This window comes from Mchenga conophoros, linkage group LG5 (genome assembly GCF_057382185.1).
Source record: "Mchenga conophoros isolate Kocher_MC1m ecotype Shallow Benthic linkage group LG5, M_conophoros_male_GT1.1, whole genome shotgun sequence".
NCBI lineage: Eukaryota > Metazoa > Chordata > Actinopteri > Cichliformes > Cichlidae > Mchenga > Mchenga conophoros.
The window spans coordinates 19,510,808-19,527,303 of record NC_140530.1 but is presented as its reverse complement, the minus strand read 5'-3'; the positions used below and the strand labels follow the sequence as shown (position 1 = coordinate 19,527,303).

Genomic DNA, 16,496 nt, shown 5'->3' with positions numbered 1-16,496 from the left:
ATTTAAATGTGTAAAATACCATAAATTTGTTAGACGAGATGAAAGCAAGTCGGCTGACATCCTCAGCCGCAGCTCTTATGTACAGTAGTGTGGGGAATACTAAACTGGGTGCACTCCAGAAAGTACGGTTGATGATTCGCTCGAATCTGCTTATCATGCATGCAGCTGTGCCTGATGTCTGTTGTTTGCTTATCCCTTGCACAGTGCTGATTTTTCAGAGCTTACCATGCAAATGTCTCCTTGTTGACATTTCAGATAATCTGTTTGTATTGTTCTACCTGTTGTCCATCAATTAAGTGCTTGTATTTTATGTTTCCTATAGAGACATGTACATATGACAGTATTTATCATTCCAAGTTGTAGATTTTTGGGTACAGAAAAAGTGTGCACCTTTTTCAGTACTCAATTTTTCTAAACATATTTATGCATAAATATGTTGCCTAAAGGAATAGTTCTACATTTTGAAAATGAAAGTTATTTGCTTGCTTCCTGGGAGTTGACTGTATACAAAAATTGATCTAGCCAAAGTCTTTCTTTCCCACTGTCTCCAAGTTTTTACTCATCTGTTTGCTGGAGTTTTCTCTGTATTATTGTAGGGTCTTTACCTTACAATATGAAGCAGCTTAAGCGAGTGTTGTTGTGATTTGGACCTACATAAATAAAATTGAATTGAATGAGAGGGTGAAGTTATCAGCTGATGCTAGCTTGCTTGGTAAGCAAGATGATCTACAGTGGGGCAAAAAAGTATTTAGTCAGCCACCGATTGTGCAAGTTCCCCCACCTAAAATGATGACAGAGGTCAGTAATTTGCACCAGAGGTACACTTCAACTGTGAGAGACAGAATGTGAAAAAAAAAAAATCCATGAATCCACATGGTAGGATTTGTAAAGAATTTTTTCGTAAATCAGGGTGGAAAATAAGTATTTGGTCAATAACAAAAATACAACTCAATACTTTGTAACATAACCTTTGTTGGCAATAACAGAGGTCAAACGTTTACTATAGGTCTTTACCAGGTTTGCACACACAGTAGCTGGTATTTTGGCCCATTCCTCCATGCAGATCTTCTCGAGAGCAGTGATGTTTTGGGGCTGTCGCCGAGCAACACGGACTTTCAACTCCCGCCACAGATTTTCTATGGGGTTGAGGTCTGGAGACTGGCTAGGCCACTCCAGGACTTTCAAATGCTTCTTACGGAGCCACTCCTTTGTTGCCCGGGCGGTGTGTTTTGGATCATTGTCATGTTGGAAGACCCAGCCTCGTTTCATCTTCAAAGTTCTCACTGATGGAAGGAGGTTTTGGCTCAAAATCTCACCATACATGGCCCCATTCATTCTGTCCTTAACACGGATCAGTCGTCCTGTCCCCTTGGCAGAAAAACAGCCCCATAGCATGATGTTTCCACCCCCATGCTTCACAGTAGGTATGGTGTTCTTGGGATGCAACTCAGTATTCGTCTTCCTCCAAACACGACGAGTTGAGTTTATACCAAAAAGTTCTACTTTGGTTTCATCTGACCACATGACATTCTCCCAATCCTCTGCTGTATCATCCATGTGCTCTGTGGCAAACTTCAGACGGGCCTGGACATGCACTGGCTTCAGCAGCGGAACACGTCTGGCACTGCGGGATTTGATTCCCTGCCGTTGTAGTGTGTTACTGATGGTGACCTTTGTTACTTTGGTCCCAGCTCTCTGCAGGTCATTCACCAGGTCCCCCCGTGTGGTTCTGGGATCTTTGCTCACCGTTCTCATGATCATTTTGACCCCACGGGATGAGATCTTGCGTGGAGCCCCAGATCGAGGGAGATTATCAGTGGTCTTGTATGTCTTCCATTTTCTGATGATTGCTCCCACAGTTGATTTTTTTCACACCAAGCTGCTTGCCTATTGTAGATTCACTCTTCCCAGTCTGGTGCAGGTCTACAATACTTTTCCTGGTGTCCTTCGAAAGCTCTTTGGTCTTGGCCATGGCGGAGTTTGGAGTCTAACTGTTTGAGGCTGTGGACAGGTGTCTTTTATACAGATGATGAGTTCAAACAGGTGCCATTCATACAGGTAACGAGTGGGGGACAGAAAAGCTTCTTACAGAAGACGTTACAGGTCTGTGAGAGCCAGAGATTTTCCTTGTTTGAGGTGACCAAATACTTATTTTCCACCCTGATTTACGAATAAATTCTTTACAAATCCTACCATGTGGATTCATGGATTTTTCTTTCACATTCTGTCTCTCACAGTTGAAGTGTACCTCTGGTGCAAATTACTGACCTCTGTCATCATTTTAAGTGGGGGAACTTGCACAATCGGTGGCTGACTAAATACTTTTTTGCCCCACTGTATAGATTGCATGGGTACAAAAAAGGTAGTATATGTAAAAGCATGCGTCAAACACTGGGGCAGACTTTTAGCCTATTTAAGCCTGAATAAAAATTTTAATAAGTAAGTTATATTAAAAAATGAGTTCATTACATTATTATGACAACTAAAATTAGCATTAAAGGCTACCATTTTTTTAAATTATCTGTACATTTTATCATTTTAACATGTATGGGTTTTTAACCTTTAAATCTGAAGCCTCAGTTTTAGGATTTTTCTTTTTAAGTGATCATTTTTTACCTAAGGATTGATGGATATAAAATGCAGTTAATAGATAGCTGCTAATCATTGTTAAAAAAAAAAAAAAAAAATAAATATATATATATATATATATATATATATATATATATATATATATATATATATATATATATATATATATATATATATATATATATATATATAACACCCAGCACGCCCCTGCGGGCGGTTTATCCTTCAAGCTCGGGTCCTCTACCAGAGGCCTGGGAGCTTGAGGGTCCTGCGCAGTATCTTAGCTGTTCCCAGGACTGCGCTCTTCTGGACAGAGATCTCCGATGTTGTTCCCGGGATCTGCTGGAGCCACTCGCCTAGCTTGGGAGTCACCGCACCTAGTGCTCCGATTACCACGGGGACCACCGTTACCTTCACCCTCCACATCCTCTCGAGCTCTTCTCTGAGCCCTTGGTATTTCTCCAGCTTCTCGTGTTCCTTCTTCCTGATATTGCTGTCATTCGGAACCGCTACATCGATCACTACGGCCGTCTTCTTCTGTTTGTCTACCACCACTATGTCCGGTTGGTTAGCCACCACCATTTTGTCCGTCTGTATCTGGAAGTCCCACAGGATCTTAGCTCGGTCATTCTCCACCACCCTTGGGGGCATCTCCCATTTTGACCTCGGGACTTCCAGGTTGTACTCAGCACAGATGTTCCTGTACACTATGCTGGCCACTTGGTTATGGCGTTCCATGTATGCCTTGCCTGCTAGCATCTTGCACCCTGCTGTTATGTGCTGGATTGTCTCTGGGGCATCTTTACACAGCCTGCACCTGGGGTCTTGCCTGGTGTGATAGACCCCAGCCTCTATGGATCTTGTGCTCAGAGCTTGTTCTTGTGCTGCCATGATTAGTGCCTCTGTGCTGTCTTTCAGTCCAGCTTTGTCCAGCCACTGGTAGGATTTCTGGATATCAGCCACCTCCTCTATCTGCCGGTGGTACATACCGTGCAGGGGCCTGTCCTTCCATGATGGTTCCTCGTCTCCATCCTCTTTCTTGGGTTTCTGCTGCCTGAGGTATTCACTGAGCACTCGGTCAGTTGGGGCCATCTTCCCAATGTATTCTTGGATGTTCCTTGTCTCATCCTGGACTGTGGTGCTGACACTCACCAGTCCCCGGCCCCCTTCCTTCCGCTTAGCGTACAGCCTCAGGGTGCTGGACTTGGGGTGAAACCCTCCATGCATGGTAAGGAGCTTTCTTGTCTTTATGTCAGTGGCTTCTATCTCCTCCTTTGGCCAGCTTATTACCCCAGCAGGGTACCTGATCACGGGCAGGGCGTATGTGTTGATGGCCCGGATCTTGTTCTTACCATTCAGCTGACTCCTCAGGACTTGCCTGACCCTCTGCAGGTACTTGGTGGTTGCAGCCTTTCTAGCGGCCTCTTCATGGTTCCCATTTGCCTGCGGGATCCCCAAGTACTTGTAACTGTCCTCTATGTCTGCAATGTTGCCTTCTGGTAGTTCAATCCCCTCAGTTCTGACTACCTTCCCTCTCTTTGTTACCATCCGACTACACTTCTCCAGTCCAAACGACATTCCAATGTCATTGCTGTATAGCCTGGTAGTGTGGATCAGTGAATCGATGTCTCGTTCACTCTTGGCATACAGCTTGATGTCATCCATGTACAGGAGGTGGCTGACAACTGCTCCGTTCCGTAGTCGGTATCCGTAGCCAGTCTTGTTAATGATCTCACTGAGGGGGTTCAGGCCTATGCAGAACAGCAGTGGGGACAGAGCATCTCCTTGGTAGATCCCGCACTTGATGGTAACTTGTGCTATGGGCTCTAGTGTTGTACGCCACATCCCCATTGAGTTCCTGATGAAGGCTCTTAGGGTCCCATTGATCTTGTACAATTCTAGGCATTCCAGTATCCAGCTGTGGGGCATTGAGTCATAGGCCTTCTTGTAATCAATCCAGGCAGTGCACAGGTTGGTCAGTCTGGTCTTGCAGTCTCGGCTGATTGTTCTGTCTACCAGTAGCTGGTGTTTTGCACCTCTGGTATTCTTGCCAATTCCTTTCTGTGTCCCGCTCATGTATCTTTCTGTGTCCCGCTCATGTATTGACCCATGTGCCTGTTCATCTTAGCCGATATGATGCCTGACAGGAGCTTCCATGTAGTACTGAGGCAGGTTATTGGTCGGTAGTTGGAGGGGACCGGTCCCTTCTTGGGGTCCTTGGGGATCAGGACCGTCCGGCCTTCAGTTAGCCATTCCGGGTGTCTCTCGTTAACTAGCAGCTGGTTCATTTGTGCTGCCAGACGCTCGTGGAGTGCAGTCAGCTTCTTCAGCCAGTAGGCGTGAACCATGTCGGGCCCTGGTGCTGTCCAACTCTTCATACTGGAGACCCTTTCTTGGATATCTGCCACTGTGATGGTTACTGGACCCTGTTCAGGGAGGTCGCTGTGGTCTGCCCTCAGATCCACTAGCCACTGAGCATTGCCGTTATGGGTTGCATCCTTCTCCCATATGCTCTTCCAGTATTGCTCCGTCTCCAGCCTTGGTGGTGCTGTTCTCTTATTGTTCCCTTGCCACTGAGAGTACACCTTTGCTGATTCTGTGGAGAACAGCTGGTTTATTCTCCTGCCTTCTATCTCTCTGGTGTACCTCCTCAAGCGGCTGGCCAAGGCTGTGAGTCTTTGCTTGGCAGTTTCCAAGGCCTCAGGTATGGACAGCTTGCTGTATTTCTTAGGCACCTTATTTGTCGCACCTTTCTGCAACTCCGTTAGTTGGCTAACCTCCCTCCGTGCTACTTTGATCTTGCCCTCTAGCCTCCTTCTCCATGGAGGGTACTGCCCCTTGTGGCTGTTCAACTTGTAGCCAAGCATCTCACTGATCACTGCTGCTGTATTGTAGATCAGCTTGTTAGTGTCGGTAATCGTGGTTGTAGGTATTGCCCGTAGTGCTGCATTAACATCATCTAGCAGACCTTCTGAGGGTACTTCACGTAATCTTGGTAACCGGCTACGGGGGATCCAGGTTTCAAGCTTGGCCATGATCCTATTTTTCAGGTCAGTTCCTCTCGCACTCAACGATCCTTCTCCTATCGCACTTGGGGCTATGTACCCAATCTGGATAGCGTAGTGGTTAAACTACACGCCTTTGGAACAGAGGATCGCAAGTTCGATTCCTGCCTGGGGCGTCTGTATCCAGTAAGGGTCCTAAGGCTAGACCCCCTATGCTAAGCAAGCCTACCGCAGACATGAGCGAGACAGATAAATATGAAGGCATGCCGGCTCGGACGTCGCCCGGATCAACAAGGTCCGCGTCAGGTGTTGAGGAACCAGGGCACCCTGACGAAAAGTGGGCTACTGGAACAAGAAGGCATCGGTGGGCAAGGGACGAAAACAGGGCGTTGTTGGAATGCTACTACGCAAGTAACCCCGGCGGAAGGGGCTACATGAATAGGATGAGGGACCTATGGATTCTTCGATACCCAACATCCACAATGACGGCGAAACAACTAGTAGCTCAGTGTTCCAACATTCGAAAGAAGGGACTGCTCTCACAGCTAGAGATTGACGAGGTACAACACAAATGCTACGGCAAGGAGGAGTCAGGACGCCAGGTCAGGGGGGAGATATATATATATATATATATATATATATATAATGTCTATATATATAAAATGTCTATGTACTCAATTTTGGAACCTGCCTCAGTTTTGTGTTTCATAAGCTTAACCTTTGGCGTCATTTTTCAGCTCTGGATTTTGCTACTCAGAGTTGGATGAAAACATCACTTTGTTACATATAAAGCTACTACCAGTAGTCATTTAACTTAGAGTTAAAGACTTGAAAGAGACGCCTCAAAAATACATAAACTCATTAGCTGATCTGTACACAGTTTAATATTCACTCATTTGGTTGTTTTTTGGAGCAGTCAAATGCAGAATTGCTTGTTTCTGTATCAGTGATCATCTCACTGGGACTGCTGTGAATGGAAACTCCTAGCAGAAAGTTATATTTAGCGACCGACAGACACGGCTGACATTCTTACATAACTCTCAGGAACAAAGCCATTTAGCTTTTAAAAATGTAAAAAAAAAACCCCATTCCTTTAGCATGTGGCCTGTGTGCAGATGTTCAATTTTTTATGTGACTTTGTGACTTTGCTTATAGGGAAACCCAGGAGAGCCAGGCATTATGGGGCCGACTGTAAGTATGACAAACATGTCACACACATTCAAAGACTCTTATTAACAGTTACCAACGTTGATGATGTGTTTTTAACAGGGTCCCATGGGTCCCGCTGGGCTGCCAGGTCCACCCGGTGTAAAGGTGAGTTCACTACATTATCAAAACTTTAGTGTACAACAAGTAGATTTTTGTTTGTTTGTTTGTTTATCAAACTCATAAAACTTTTTGTTTTTTACAGGGTAATCAAGGAGAAGCAGGTGTTGGTGTACAGGTATAAAAAATTTTACATCTTATATAAAATGCATTAAATTTCTCCGGGACCGAATAATATAACAATGTGCACAGTTGTGATGTACAACAGATAACCCTGTGAGTTTATTTCTCATCTCTGCAGGGTCCTCCTGGTGCACAGGGGAGCACAGGTCTGCCAGGACCAGCAGGTCCCCCAGGAGCTGTGGTATGTGTTCCCACAAATCATAACTTCTCAGCAGGGGAAAATAATTCTGTCATGTTTTCTCGTGAAATTCATTTAAAATCTCACGGTGTGTATCAAAATGTGTTCCTTCGTACCACTGTAATTTTTTTCTCCCTGCAGGGTCCACAGGGGCCTCCGGGACTGCCAGGGCAGGTGGTGCGTATTTGGTCTTAATCCTGCTGCGGCTGCAATGTGTCACACAGTGAGGAAATGTAAACGTGAAAAAAAGTCTTGACCCTCAGGCAGTTTTGTTGTAGCTGAAAATAGGGAGGTGATTAACTGAAAATGCCAAAACATCTGTACCAAGATTTTGCTGACAGCTTGAGCTGCATAGGGTTTTTTGGGATATCAGACCCTTATTTCTTTTTTGGGGATATATCAACATTTCTACCATTATTATTTCTGGTTTTCTCACACATCCACTGCTGGATTTGTGTAATATGTTGACTATTGTAGACTAAATATATTAAAATGTGAAGTGCTTTTTTATAACCTGAAAATAAGTGCTGGCATACTTTGATAAGAAAATCAAGCAAAATAGATGTAAGTTCATTTATCTGGCATTGTGTGCATTATTTAGAGTCTTATTGTGTAGACCATAACTGATCAATGATGTAAAGATGTGAATTTAACACAGGCATCGATTCAGATTTTGAATGAGTAAATGATCTTCAGTGTGAGAGTGATAAACACTGCATATGCTAAGGCATTTCTGCTCCTCAGGGTGAAGCAGGAAAACCTGGTGTTCCTGGAAGAGATGGGGTGCCTGGCAAAGAAGGAATACATGGATTACCAGGAAAGCAGGTTTGAGTTTATGTCATATTGCTCACCGGTGGCAGCACTATTGAGTGTTTTTTTTTCTCAGTGTTAACATTGTGTAATTTGTTCCTCAGGGCATTGCAGGACCTCCAGGCCAGGCTGGGCTGAAGGGGGAGCAGGGAGACAGCGGGCCTCCAGGGAAGGTGAGCAGATGTTGCGTCTAGCGAGCAATATCTTTCTAAGAGACACAGAAAATGCAGCTAGTTTTTTGGTTGTTTTTATCGGATATAATCCAAGCTACAGAATGGTTTGTTGTATGAAGTAATAATTTTAAAAAGTATAGCGTTATTATTAGATTGAAGAGCTTTTATCTGACACCAGGGGTTCTATTCTGAGTCCTTCTTTAGGAGCAGTAAATGGTAAATGGACTGGTAGTTACACAATGCGTTTCTACTCGGTTGAACACAGTCTCATTCACAGAGCACCTTTTTTTTCTACGCCTAAGTACTTATCTAACATTCAGACACAATCTCACTCTCCAATGGCGAGAACTCAGGGTTCAATATCTTCCCCAACAATACTTTGTCATGTGGACCGGAGAAGTCAGGGAGTCGACCCATTGGAAGGCTGATCCACCAACTTTCCAATAATTCGATGACCGCTGTACCATCTTAGCCACAGCTGCATCTTAAAGCATGAACCTTAGCCCCAGTGGGTTCCAGATGTGTTCCCCTGTAAGTCCACTCTTCTTAAAGAGAAACTGGAGTACTACTGTTTTATTTGTAGATGATAGCTATGATGCTGAGATGGTTTAATTATGCTGACTGGCAATGTGACACATGAGGATAATCTAAGAATTTAATATGGAAAAGGTTTGATTGAGAGCCAGTATATTGTCAGAGCAATTGGAGAATTTTGGGGTCGTTGGAACTGGAAACTGTAATTCATGAGGTCAAACGCAATCATAAATTGTGTTGTGGAGTAATGCCAGATAAATGTGGACCTGCTCTCATTTCTGTCTGAACACATTTCTGCCTCTGCATATTTAAACAGTCAGGCCAACTGTGCTCTTCTAACCTTGGACATTTTGAGCTGTTTGGAGTGGTCGCTAATTCCCGAATAGGTGAAACACAAAGCAGTATCTCTGGGGTGTTAAAAAAAGTCTTTTTTGAGTATTTAATCTTAATTTCTCTCTAAGACCATGTGTTTTATTTTACAGTAGGCCGTGTCTCCAGTTTATGCTTTCCTATAATAAACTGGATATGGTGGGACTTTATGGTAATAGAAGAATTCAAGCTTCCTGTGCAAAGTGTCAGCTGTGTTAATCTGTTATATGACTAAACATCCCTGCACAAAAATGTTCTCATCATTATAAATTAAATCATTAACAGATAGTCTCCAGACCCTATTGTAAGTATTGTATGTTTGCAGTCGTTTTCCAGCTGAATGGATGACACAGACCTATACCTCTGCATTCATCCTTTTGCTTTCATCAGCATTAAAATCCTTGATGAATTCCAGTGTGCCACATCTATTGGCAGCTCTCCATGCTGAAGGCCAGGCTTTAACACAACCACCGTGGCTGACAGATGGGTTCACATGCGTTAGGTCAAATGCCATTCCTTTTTTATGTGCACTGTCTGTCACTTTAAAGTTAATTTGTTTTTGTTTTTTTATTGATCCATAGATTTTTGTTCCACAGTTTTATTGTTTTTCGATTGGGAAATGAAACCCTGTGTGAAGTAAGACATCTTTGTATACCAGGAGTTTATTATTGACTTGTTGGGCAGTTGCTGTGCCTTGTAGTTTATTCTATTTTAACCACTAATATAATGATAAACCTAATCAAAAATGATCATGCTCAAACAGCTGTGCTGGATGAACATTGGTATACTGTTAACGAATGATGGGAGACATCTGTTAAAGGGGATTGTTTGGCTTCCTTGTGTTGATTCTGTCAGTGAGGATGGAAATTAAGCCAAATTCTTGCAGATGAAAACTAAAAATGACAGAGAAGGACACTTACACAATGTTCCCTGTTAACTGCTTCTCACATTATCACATTTTCCACACTTTAATGTGACTTGAGTTTTTATTACTGATTGTTTGATGGATTCTTTTAAAAATTTCTAATAAAGAAAAAACAGTGTACATTAATAGTTTTAATTGTGGCATAAGCTCTAATTAAACTGTTACTTTTTGTAATGAATTTCCTCCAATTCAGTCTCAGCAAATCTGATTTGTTTTAATGGCAGGCTGTTATGGTGTTGAATTTTTCCACCCTTTATAAGGGGTTTACATTAATATAGTGTACAGTCTAGAATGAAGTGTGTGTTACAGTGCTGGAATTAACTAATTTGTTTTTAAGAACAATACCAGCTGCTTGTTTTTTCAATTTTTGAAACGCAGTGTTTCAAAATTCTGAGTTACCCTATATTTTAAAACATAATTTGGTTCTGTTCATTTAATCTCGGGACGCAAACATTCAGGCAAACGTAAACTATTACAATGCCACATGCTTTTCAAGCCCATTAACTTGGAGCTTCTTTAACAAAAGACATTATAAGATAAGATAATATAACTCTTTATTGTCATTGCACAGTCATACATAGTACAGTAGTACAATGAAATTGGAAAACTGTCCCACGTCGGCACTACATATAACACAACACGGCCCGATACGACACATCACAGCGCAACACAAACAACACAACACAGTATATTAACTTATATATAATAAAAAGAAGAATAAGTGTATTTGTATTGCACACTGTTATTATTGCACATTAATTGTTATTGCAACTTGTTATAAATATAAATATTATTATTGTTACTGTTTTTACCGTTGTTACCCCGCCCCCCCAAAAAAAGTCCAGGTAGGTAGCCAGTCAGGTCAGCTGTTTGCATTGATCAGGGTATTGCTCTGTTGTAAAAGCTGTCCTTGAGTCTATTTGTCCTCAGCAGCCTGAACCTCCTGCCAGACGGCAGCAGCTTAAACACCCGGTGTCCTGGGTGTGTGCAGTCCCGTAGGATGCTGCGTGCCCTCTTGAGACAGCGAGTGCTGTACAGGTCCTTCAGGGAGGGAAGAGGATGTCCAAGGATTTTTTTGGGCCATATTGATGACCCTCTGGAGTGCCTTTCTGTGTGCTGTGGTGCAGCTGGAGAACCACACACCGATGCAATATGTCAGCACACTTTCAATGGAGCAGCGGTAGAAGACGGTCAGCAGCTCCTTCTTCAGGTCCATTTTTCTGAGGATTCTCAGAAAGTGGAGACGCTGTTGGGCCTTCTTCAAAACCGCAGAGATGTTAGAGCTCCATTGGAGGTCTGTGTCTATGTGCACACCCAGAAACTTGAAACTGGACACCCTTTACACACACTAGCCGACAGGCTGCAGCTCAGACTTCCTGCTTCTGAAGTCAACTACCAGTTCTTCTGTCTTGGTGGTATTGAGGTCCAGGTTGTTGTCTACACACCAATCTGTCAGCCTCTGAACTTCAGCTCTGTACGCCGTCTCATCTTCCCCAGAGATGAGCCCCACCACAGTGGTATCATCTGCAAACTTGATGACTCTGTCTGGGTGGGTATTAACACAGTCATGTGTGTACAGAGTGTACAGTAGAGGACTCAGTACACAGCCTTGTGGAGAGCCGGTGTTGAGGCTGAGGGCTGAGGAAAGAAGAGCCCCACTCTAACTCTCTATACACGGTCTGAGAGGAAGTCTCTGATCCAGCAGCAGGCGATAGAAGGAAGTCCGATTTCCAGCAGTTTAACTATTAGTCTGTCCGGGAGTATCGTATTGAAAGCAGAGCTAAAGTCAACAAAGAGCATGGCATGGTCTAAGGAGCTTGGAGAGAAAAGAGAAAAGCGTCTGGATTTCTTTAAGTTGCTTGAATTCAGAGGTGAAATGTCTTCAAGGAAACATAAAGAAGTCCAGATGCTTTTCTTTCCAAGCTCCTTAGACTACGATGACCTGGTTGACCGAGAACCTTCACAGACACATTATGGCATGCTTTTGCAAACATTAGTAATTCAGCGTTTTAGCTTCAACGTATAGAAAACATTCAAAAAGCACCGGTATTGTCCGTGTTGCCATGAACTGGTTCACTTCCGATGCCCGACAACACTGAAGAAGATGCATTTAGTGAAAGACATGAAAAATAAAACGACTTATGAAATGGATTTGTTTTCATTTTTTTTCCTGAATGGTTATATTCACTCAGTTTCTTGAGTGACTCTGATAACCTGCTATAGACAACTTGTTCATCTGCTCAGGATTTCTCTCCAACATTTGTTGTCACACCTACACACACACACACACACACACACACACACACACACACACACACACACACACACACACACACACACACACACACACACACACACACTCTTCACTTAAGGGTTGCGCTCACTCGCTTGACTTACAGAAATTTCCAGACTTCCTGTAACACCAGAAATTTCAAAGAAGATCATGGTTATTAAAATAAAAGCCAGAATAAAAAATGACTACATAAGAGTACATACAACTTTTTCCTCTTCGGCAATCAGGCACATGCTGCCTTCCCAAACTGGCAGTATGTCACTAAACTTTGAGAATCCCTGCAATAATCCTCACCTGATTTGTGAAGATGTTTTACTTCACATTGTTTTTTTTGTTTTTTTTGTGTCCAGCTCACAACAAGAATGATCTTTAGCTGCTTTATATTTTAAGGTAAAAACAATGTGATATGAGAGAGAAAAGCTCAATGACCTGGTGATCTCCGGTGAGCAAGCAAACGACAGCAGGGAGGAAGAACTCCCTTTTTAACAGGAAGCGATGCCTGTGTTCTGAAGCACAGTACTTTTGTAGTTTGTCTGTCACACTCCATAATGTGCTTCGTTTATTCCACTTTGCTTCCTTTATTCTTCCTTATCATTGTGGTGAAACATGTTTGAACACCACAAATAAAAACAGAATTTTATCACGAAGTAACTTCTGGATTTAAGCATTTTTTGAATCAGTCCCTTACAATCCAGTCTTTCTTAAATTACCTTTAAAATATTGTTGTGTACAAGTGATAAGACACACTGGACTTGCATCTGCAGGCTTTTGGCAGTGAAGCTGAATAGATTTTCAAATGTTTTCACAGTCTGCTGTGCTATTCTTAAACAGTGAGTGTGCATTTGTTGGCTGTCCGTCCTGAAGACATTCAGGCTCTTAATCTTCGAGAGCTAGAAGCAAAGATGATTAAGCTAATATGATACTTAATACCAAAGCTTTTAGGTACACGTTGGCATCTTTTAATGAACAACAACCCACATCGTGCTGTGCAGGTAATTACTGTTATTTTCCTCCTTCTTCTGTACTCTGTACACAGGCTGTGGCTGGACCTCCTGGACCCAAAGGAGAGAGGGTGAGTCACTCCTATTGCCATTAATGTGGAAGTAGCTGCAGCATGAAGTGACGCAATAGAGCAGCATTTACGAATGCAGCTTACAGCACTTTCCTGGTTCTGATTGATGCAGGGTCCTCCTGGTTTAACGCTGCCAGGCACAGCTGGAGAGAGAGGTCCAATTGGTGAAAAGGTGAGTCTGACCAAACTGCAAGCTCCCCCTCAGTGAGTGAGAGGGACCGACTGGAAATGTTAAGTGCTTTTTCATTAAAATTGTATATCTGAATGCACAACTGCTGTCATTTAGGGTAACAAGGGAGACAAAGGTGTTGCTGGCATCAAAGGAGAAAGAGTGAGTACGATAATGGGACAAAATAATGATGCACTTACATATACAAATATGAAGGTACACAATGTGCTGTCTGTTGTCATACAAGGGACAAGCTGGTGAATCAGGAGAACCTGGAGAAGATGTGAGTAATCAACTTCCACTGCCCAACTGGATTTCAAAAAGTCATATTAGATTTTTTAATGAACTCTTAGTCATAGTGTTTATGCTTTTATGGAAGATTTGCAATGCTGATGCCAATAGTAGTGTGTAATTTTGTGTAATTTCACATAAATCCAGTGATCCATTATAGTCGATGGTATTAAAGTCACTGTTTTTATTTTTTTGGGAAAATTCATCAAATTTTGAACAGTTTTATATTTTTAAAATGTCTTCTATGCCTTGATAAATATTAGAGCAAAACAATAAAATGTATATTATATGCATATGTGTATGTAATAAGAGGAGAAAACCCAATAACAGCGTACACGGCCAGCACTTATTAAGAAATTACAACATTGTAAAAGACAACTAAATGACCTCTTATGCTACACCTTTATGGCTCACTAGAGCCCACACATTGGGGAAACACTGGTCTATAGACAGTGTATCTAATGCTACAGTCACACTAGAGAAAACCCAGGCTGGAGACAATTGTTGCACTTTGTGTAAATGCGTTTGCATTGTTGTTGGCTTTGAAATTGTTCCTTCCAAGTTGAAGCCCAGGTCTGTGACCACGCAGAGTCAGCTGCTGTCTTTAAAGTGACGAAAGAGCAACAAGATGGAGTCGGTCTTCTACCAGTTTGTGATTGAATGGGGTCAAATTAGCAATTACACACCATCTGTTTGTGAAAATACAGTGATTAACTGAGATAAATTGGTGGAAATCTCAAATCTGTTGCTATCTGTTGCTGCCTACATACACAGGAATTCACATTACACAGAACATGGCAGTAATTACTAAACAGAACCTCATAGAGCTGAAACAGAAAATAGTGACGTAGTTGTTCCACTATGGCAATTTAACTATAAAAAAATGACATAAGGCTTTTCAACCTTGCTTTTATATAGAAATATAACCAGAATGCAACCAGCTGGAAACTAGATGAGTTGTATCTCATATTGCAAAGAGACGTGTTACAAATTTTTGTAAACTGACTTTCAGATTTCACATATCTGGGTATCTCGGACAGCAGTTATTTGCATTCCTATTCCAGCGTGTCTGAGAGTGATTGAAGTCAGTCTCATTTGGATGTTATTTATTTGGAGAAAGTTTGCTTCCCACCACACGACCTGTGCAGCACCTTGCAATTGAATGGGGTCAGCCAACGGTTCTGAACCAAAGAGCAACAAGCTGGTTGCTGCAACTTCTTTCAATCTATCACCTGAATCTTTCATCTGAATGCAAATAAAATGTCAAAGCAATCAGGGGCAAACACTGCTTTTTTCTAGTCACAAGGACATTGAAATTGCTATTCCTGTTTTTACTGTCTTTGCCCAGACGACTGTGATGTGCAAGATTTTAATGATTTGTTGGTTTTGAGGTTTTCAAAAAAACACATTAACGGTTCTCACAACCTGAAACTGGAACATTTATGAAATATTTCTAAATCTGCACAATAAATTTATGAAACAGCAATTCATTCATTAATATTTTTCTCTTTTACTTTGACTAATTTCCTGTTGATACAAATATAAAAAAGTAAATAACACAATAAATAATTCTTCTTTTTTCTTAACTTAATTAAGGGGGCACAGGGATCTCCCGGGCCAAAAGGCGATAAGGTGAGCTTTCGTCATTTGGTTTATCGATTTTCCTGCAGTCTAACCAATCTGACAGTGACTGCTATGATAAAATGTGTGTTGCAGGGAGAGAAAGGGATAGGACTTGCAGGTCCTCCTGGTCGGATTGGGCCTCCAGGTTTAAAGGTGAGTAATAGCACACATTGCAGCAAAAGATGATCTATATTTTTATCTTTCCAATCAGATTGCAGGCTGTATCAGGCGCACCTCACTTGAGGGTGAAAATGTCACTGCGTTTTAGGGGGATCCAGGGATGCCTGGTCCAGCTGGTCCTCCAGGTCCTGCAGGGAAAACAGGAGACAGTGGGCCACCTGGTGTGAGAGGAGAAAATGGACAACCAGGACCTCCTGGACCCCCGGGAGAGAGGGTTGGTTCATCCACTAAGAGAATTATTATTATTATTATTATTATTATTATTATTATTATTATTATTATTATTATTATTAATTTAACCTTTACATCTTTGTCTGTGTTTTCACTCTCAGGGTCTCCAAGGCTTTGCTGGCCGTGCAGGAAATGTTGGTCCCCCTGGTCCTCCTGGACCTCCTGGATTGGCAGTAAGTTCCTGTTTTTTTTATTTACAAAGTACCTTCTCCTGAGAGCTTCCAGTTTAGGCTTGACTGTTAATTGTACTTTACCTGTTTTTAGCTGGATCACCTTTTTGTTGGGTTAAATTGATCTCAAAATCAAGAATAGATCTGATTTAGATGGAGGAAGATGTCATAACAGACAAGAAGAAATTGAATATGGATTTATATGATCAATAATATGTTTTCTAGGGATCTCCTGGTACTAACGGGGTCAAAGGAGACAAGGTGATTCTCTCACATGCAGTATTTTATTTTCCAGCAGCTTAAATGTGTATAGATTTTTTTTTGAATTCATATATTTTCTGTTGCCAGGGGGAAACTGGTGTTGGCGTCCCCGGTGCGAGAGGTGAAAGAGGAGATCCAGGGCCCAGAGTAAGACACAGTGGCTGCGTTACTGAT

At 42.2% G+C, this 16,496-nt stretch overlaps 1 protein-coding gene across 2 annotated transcripts in view; it reads left to right on the top strand.

Moving 5' to 3' along the window:
- col7a1 (collagen, type VII, alpha 1) overlaps positions 1-16,496 on the top strand; it is a 69,487-nt gene that overhangs the window by 35,035 nt on the left and 17,956 nt on the right. For both annotated transcript variants that reach the window (XM_085273976.1, XM_085273974.1), the window contains exons 81-97: positions 6,750-6,785; positions 6,864-6,908; positions 7,006-7,038; positions 7,162-7,224; positions 7,363-7,398; positions 7,966-8,046; positions 8,136-8,204; positions 13,362-13,397; positions 13,510-13,569; positions 13,684-13,728; positions 13,814-13,849; positions 15,454-15,489; positions 15,574-15,633; positions 15,749-15,874; positions 15,993-16,064; positions 16,287-16,322; positions 16,410-16,469. In XM_085273976.1, coding sequence (XP_085130102.1) covers positions 6,750-6,785; positions 6,864-6,908; positions 7,006-7,038; positions 7,162-7,224; positions 7,363-7,398; positions 7,966-8,046; positions 8,136-8,204; positions 13,362-13,397; positions 13,510-13,569; positions 13,684-13,728; positions 13,814-13,849; positions 15,454-15,489; positions 15,574-15,633; positions 15,749-15,874; positions 15,993-16,064; positions 16,287-16,322; positions 16,410-16,469 — 930 coding nt within the window. The remainder of the gene's footprint in view (positions 1-6,749; positions 6,786-6,863; positions 6,909-7,005; positions 7,039-7,161; positions 7,225-7,362; positions 7,399-7,965; positions 8,047-8,135; positions 8,205-13,361; positions 13,398-13,509; positions 13,570-13,683; positions 13,729-13,813; positions 13,850-15,453; positions 15,490-15,573; positions 15,634-15,748; positions 15,875-15,992; positions 16,065-16,286; positions 16,323-16,409; positions 16,470-16,496) is intronic.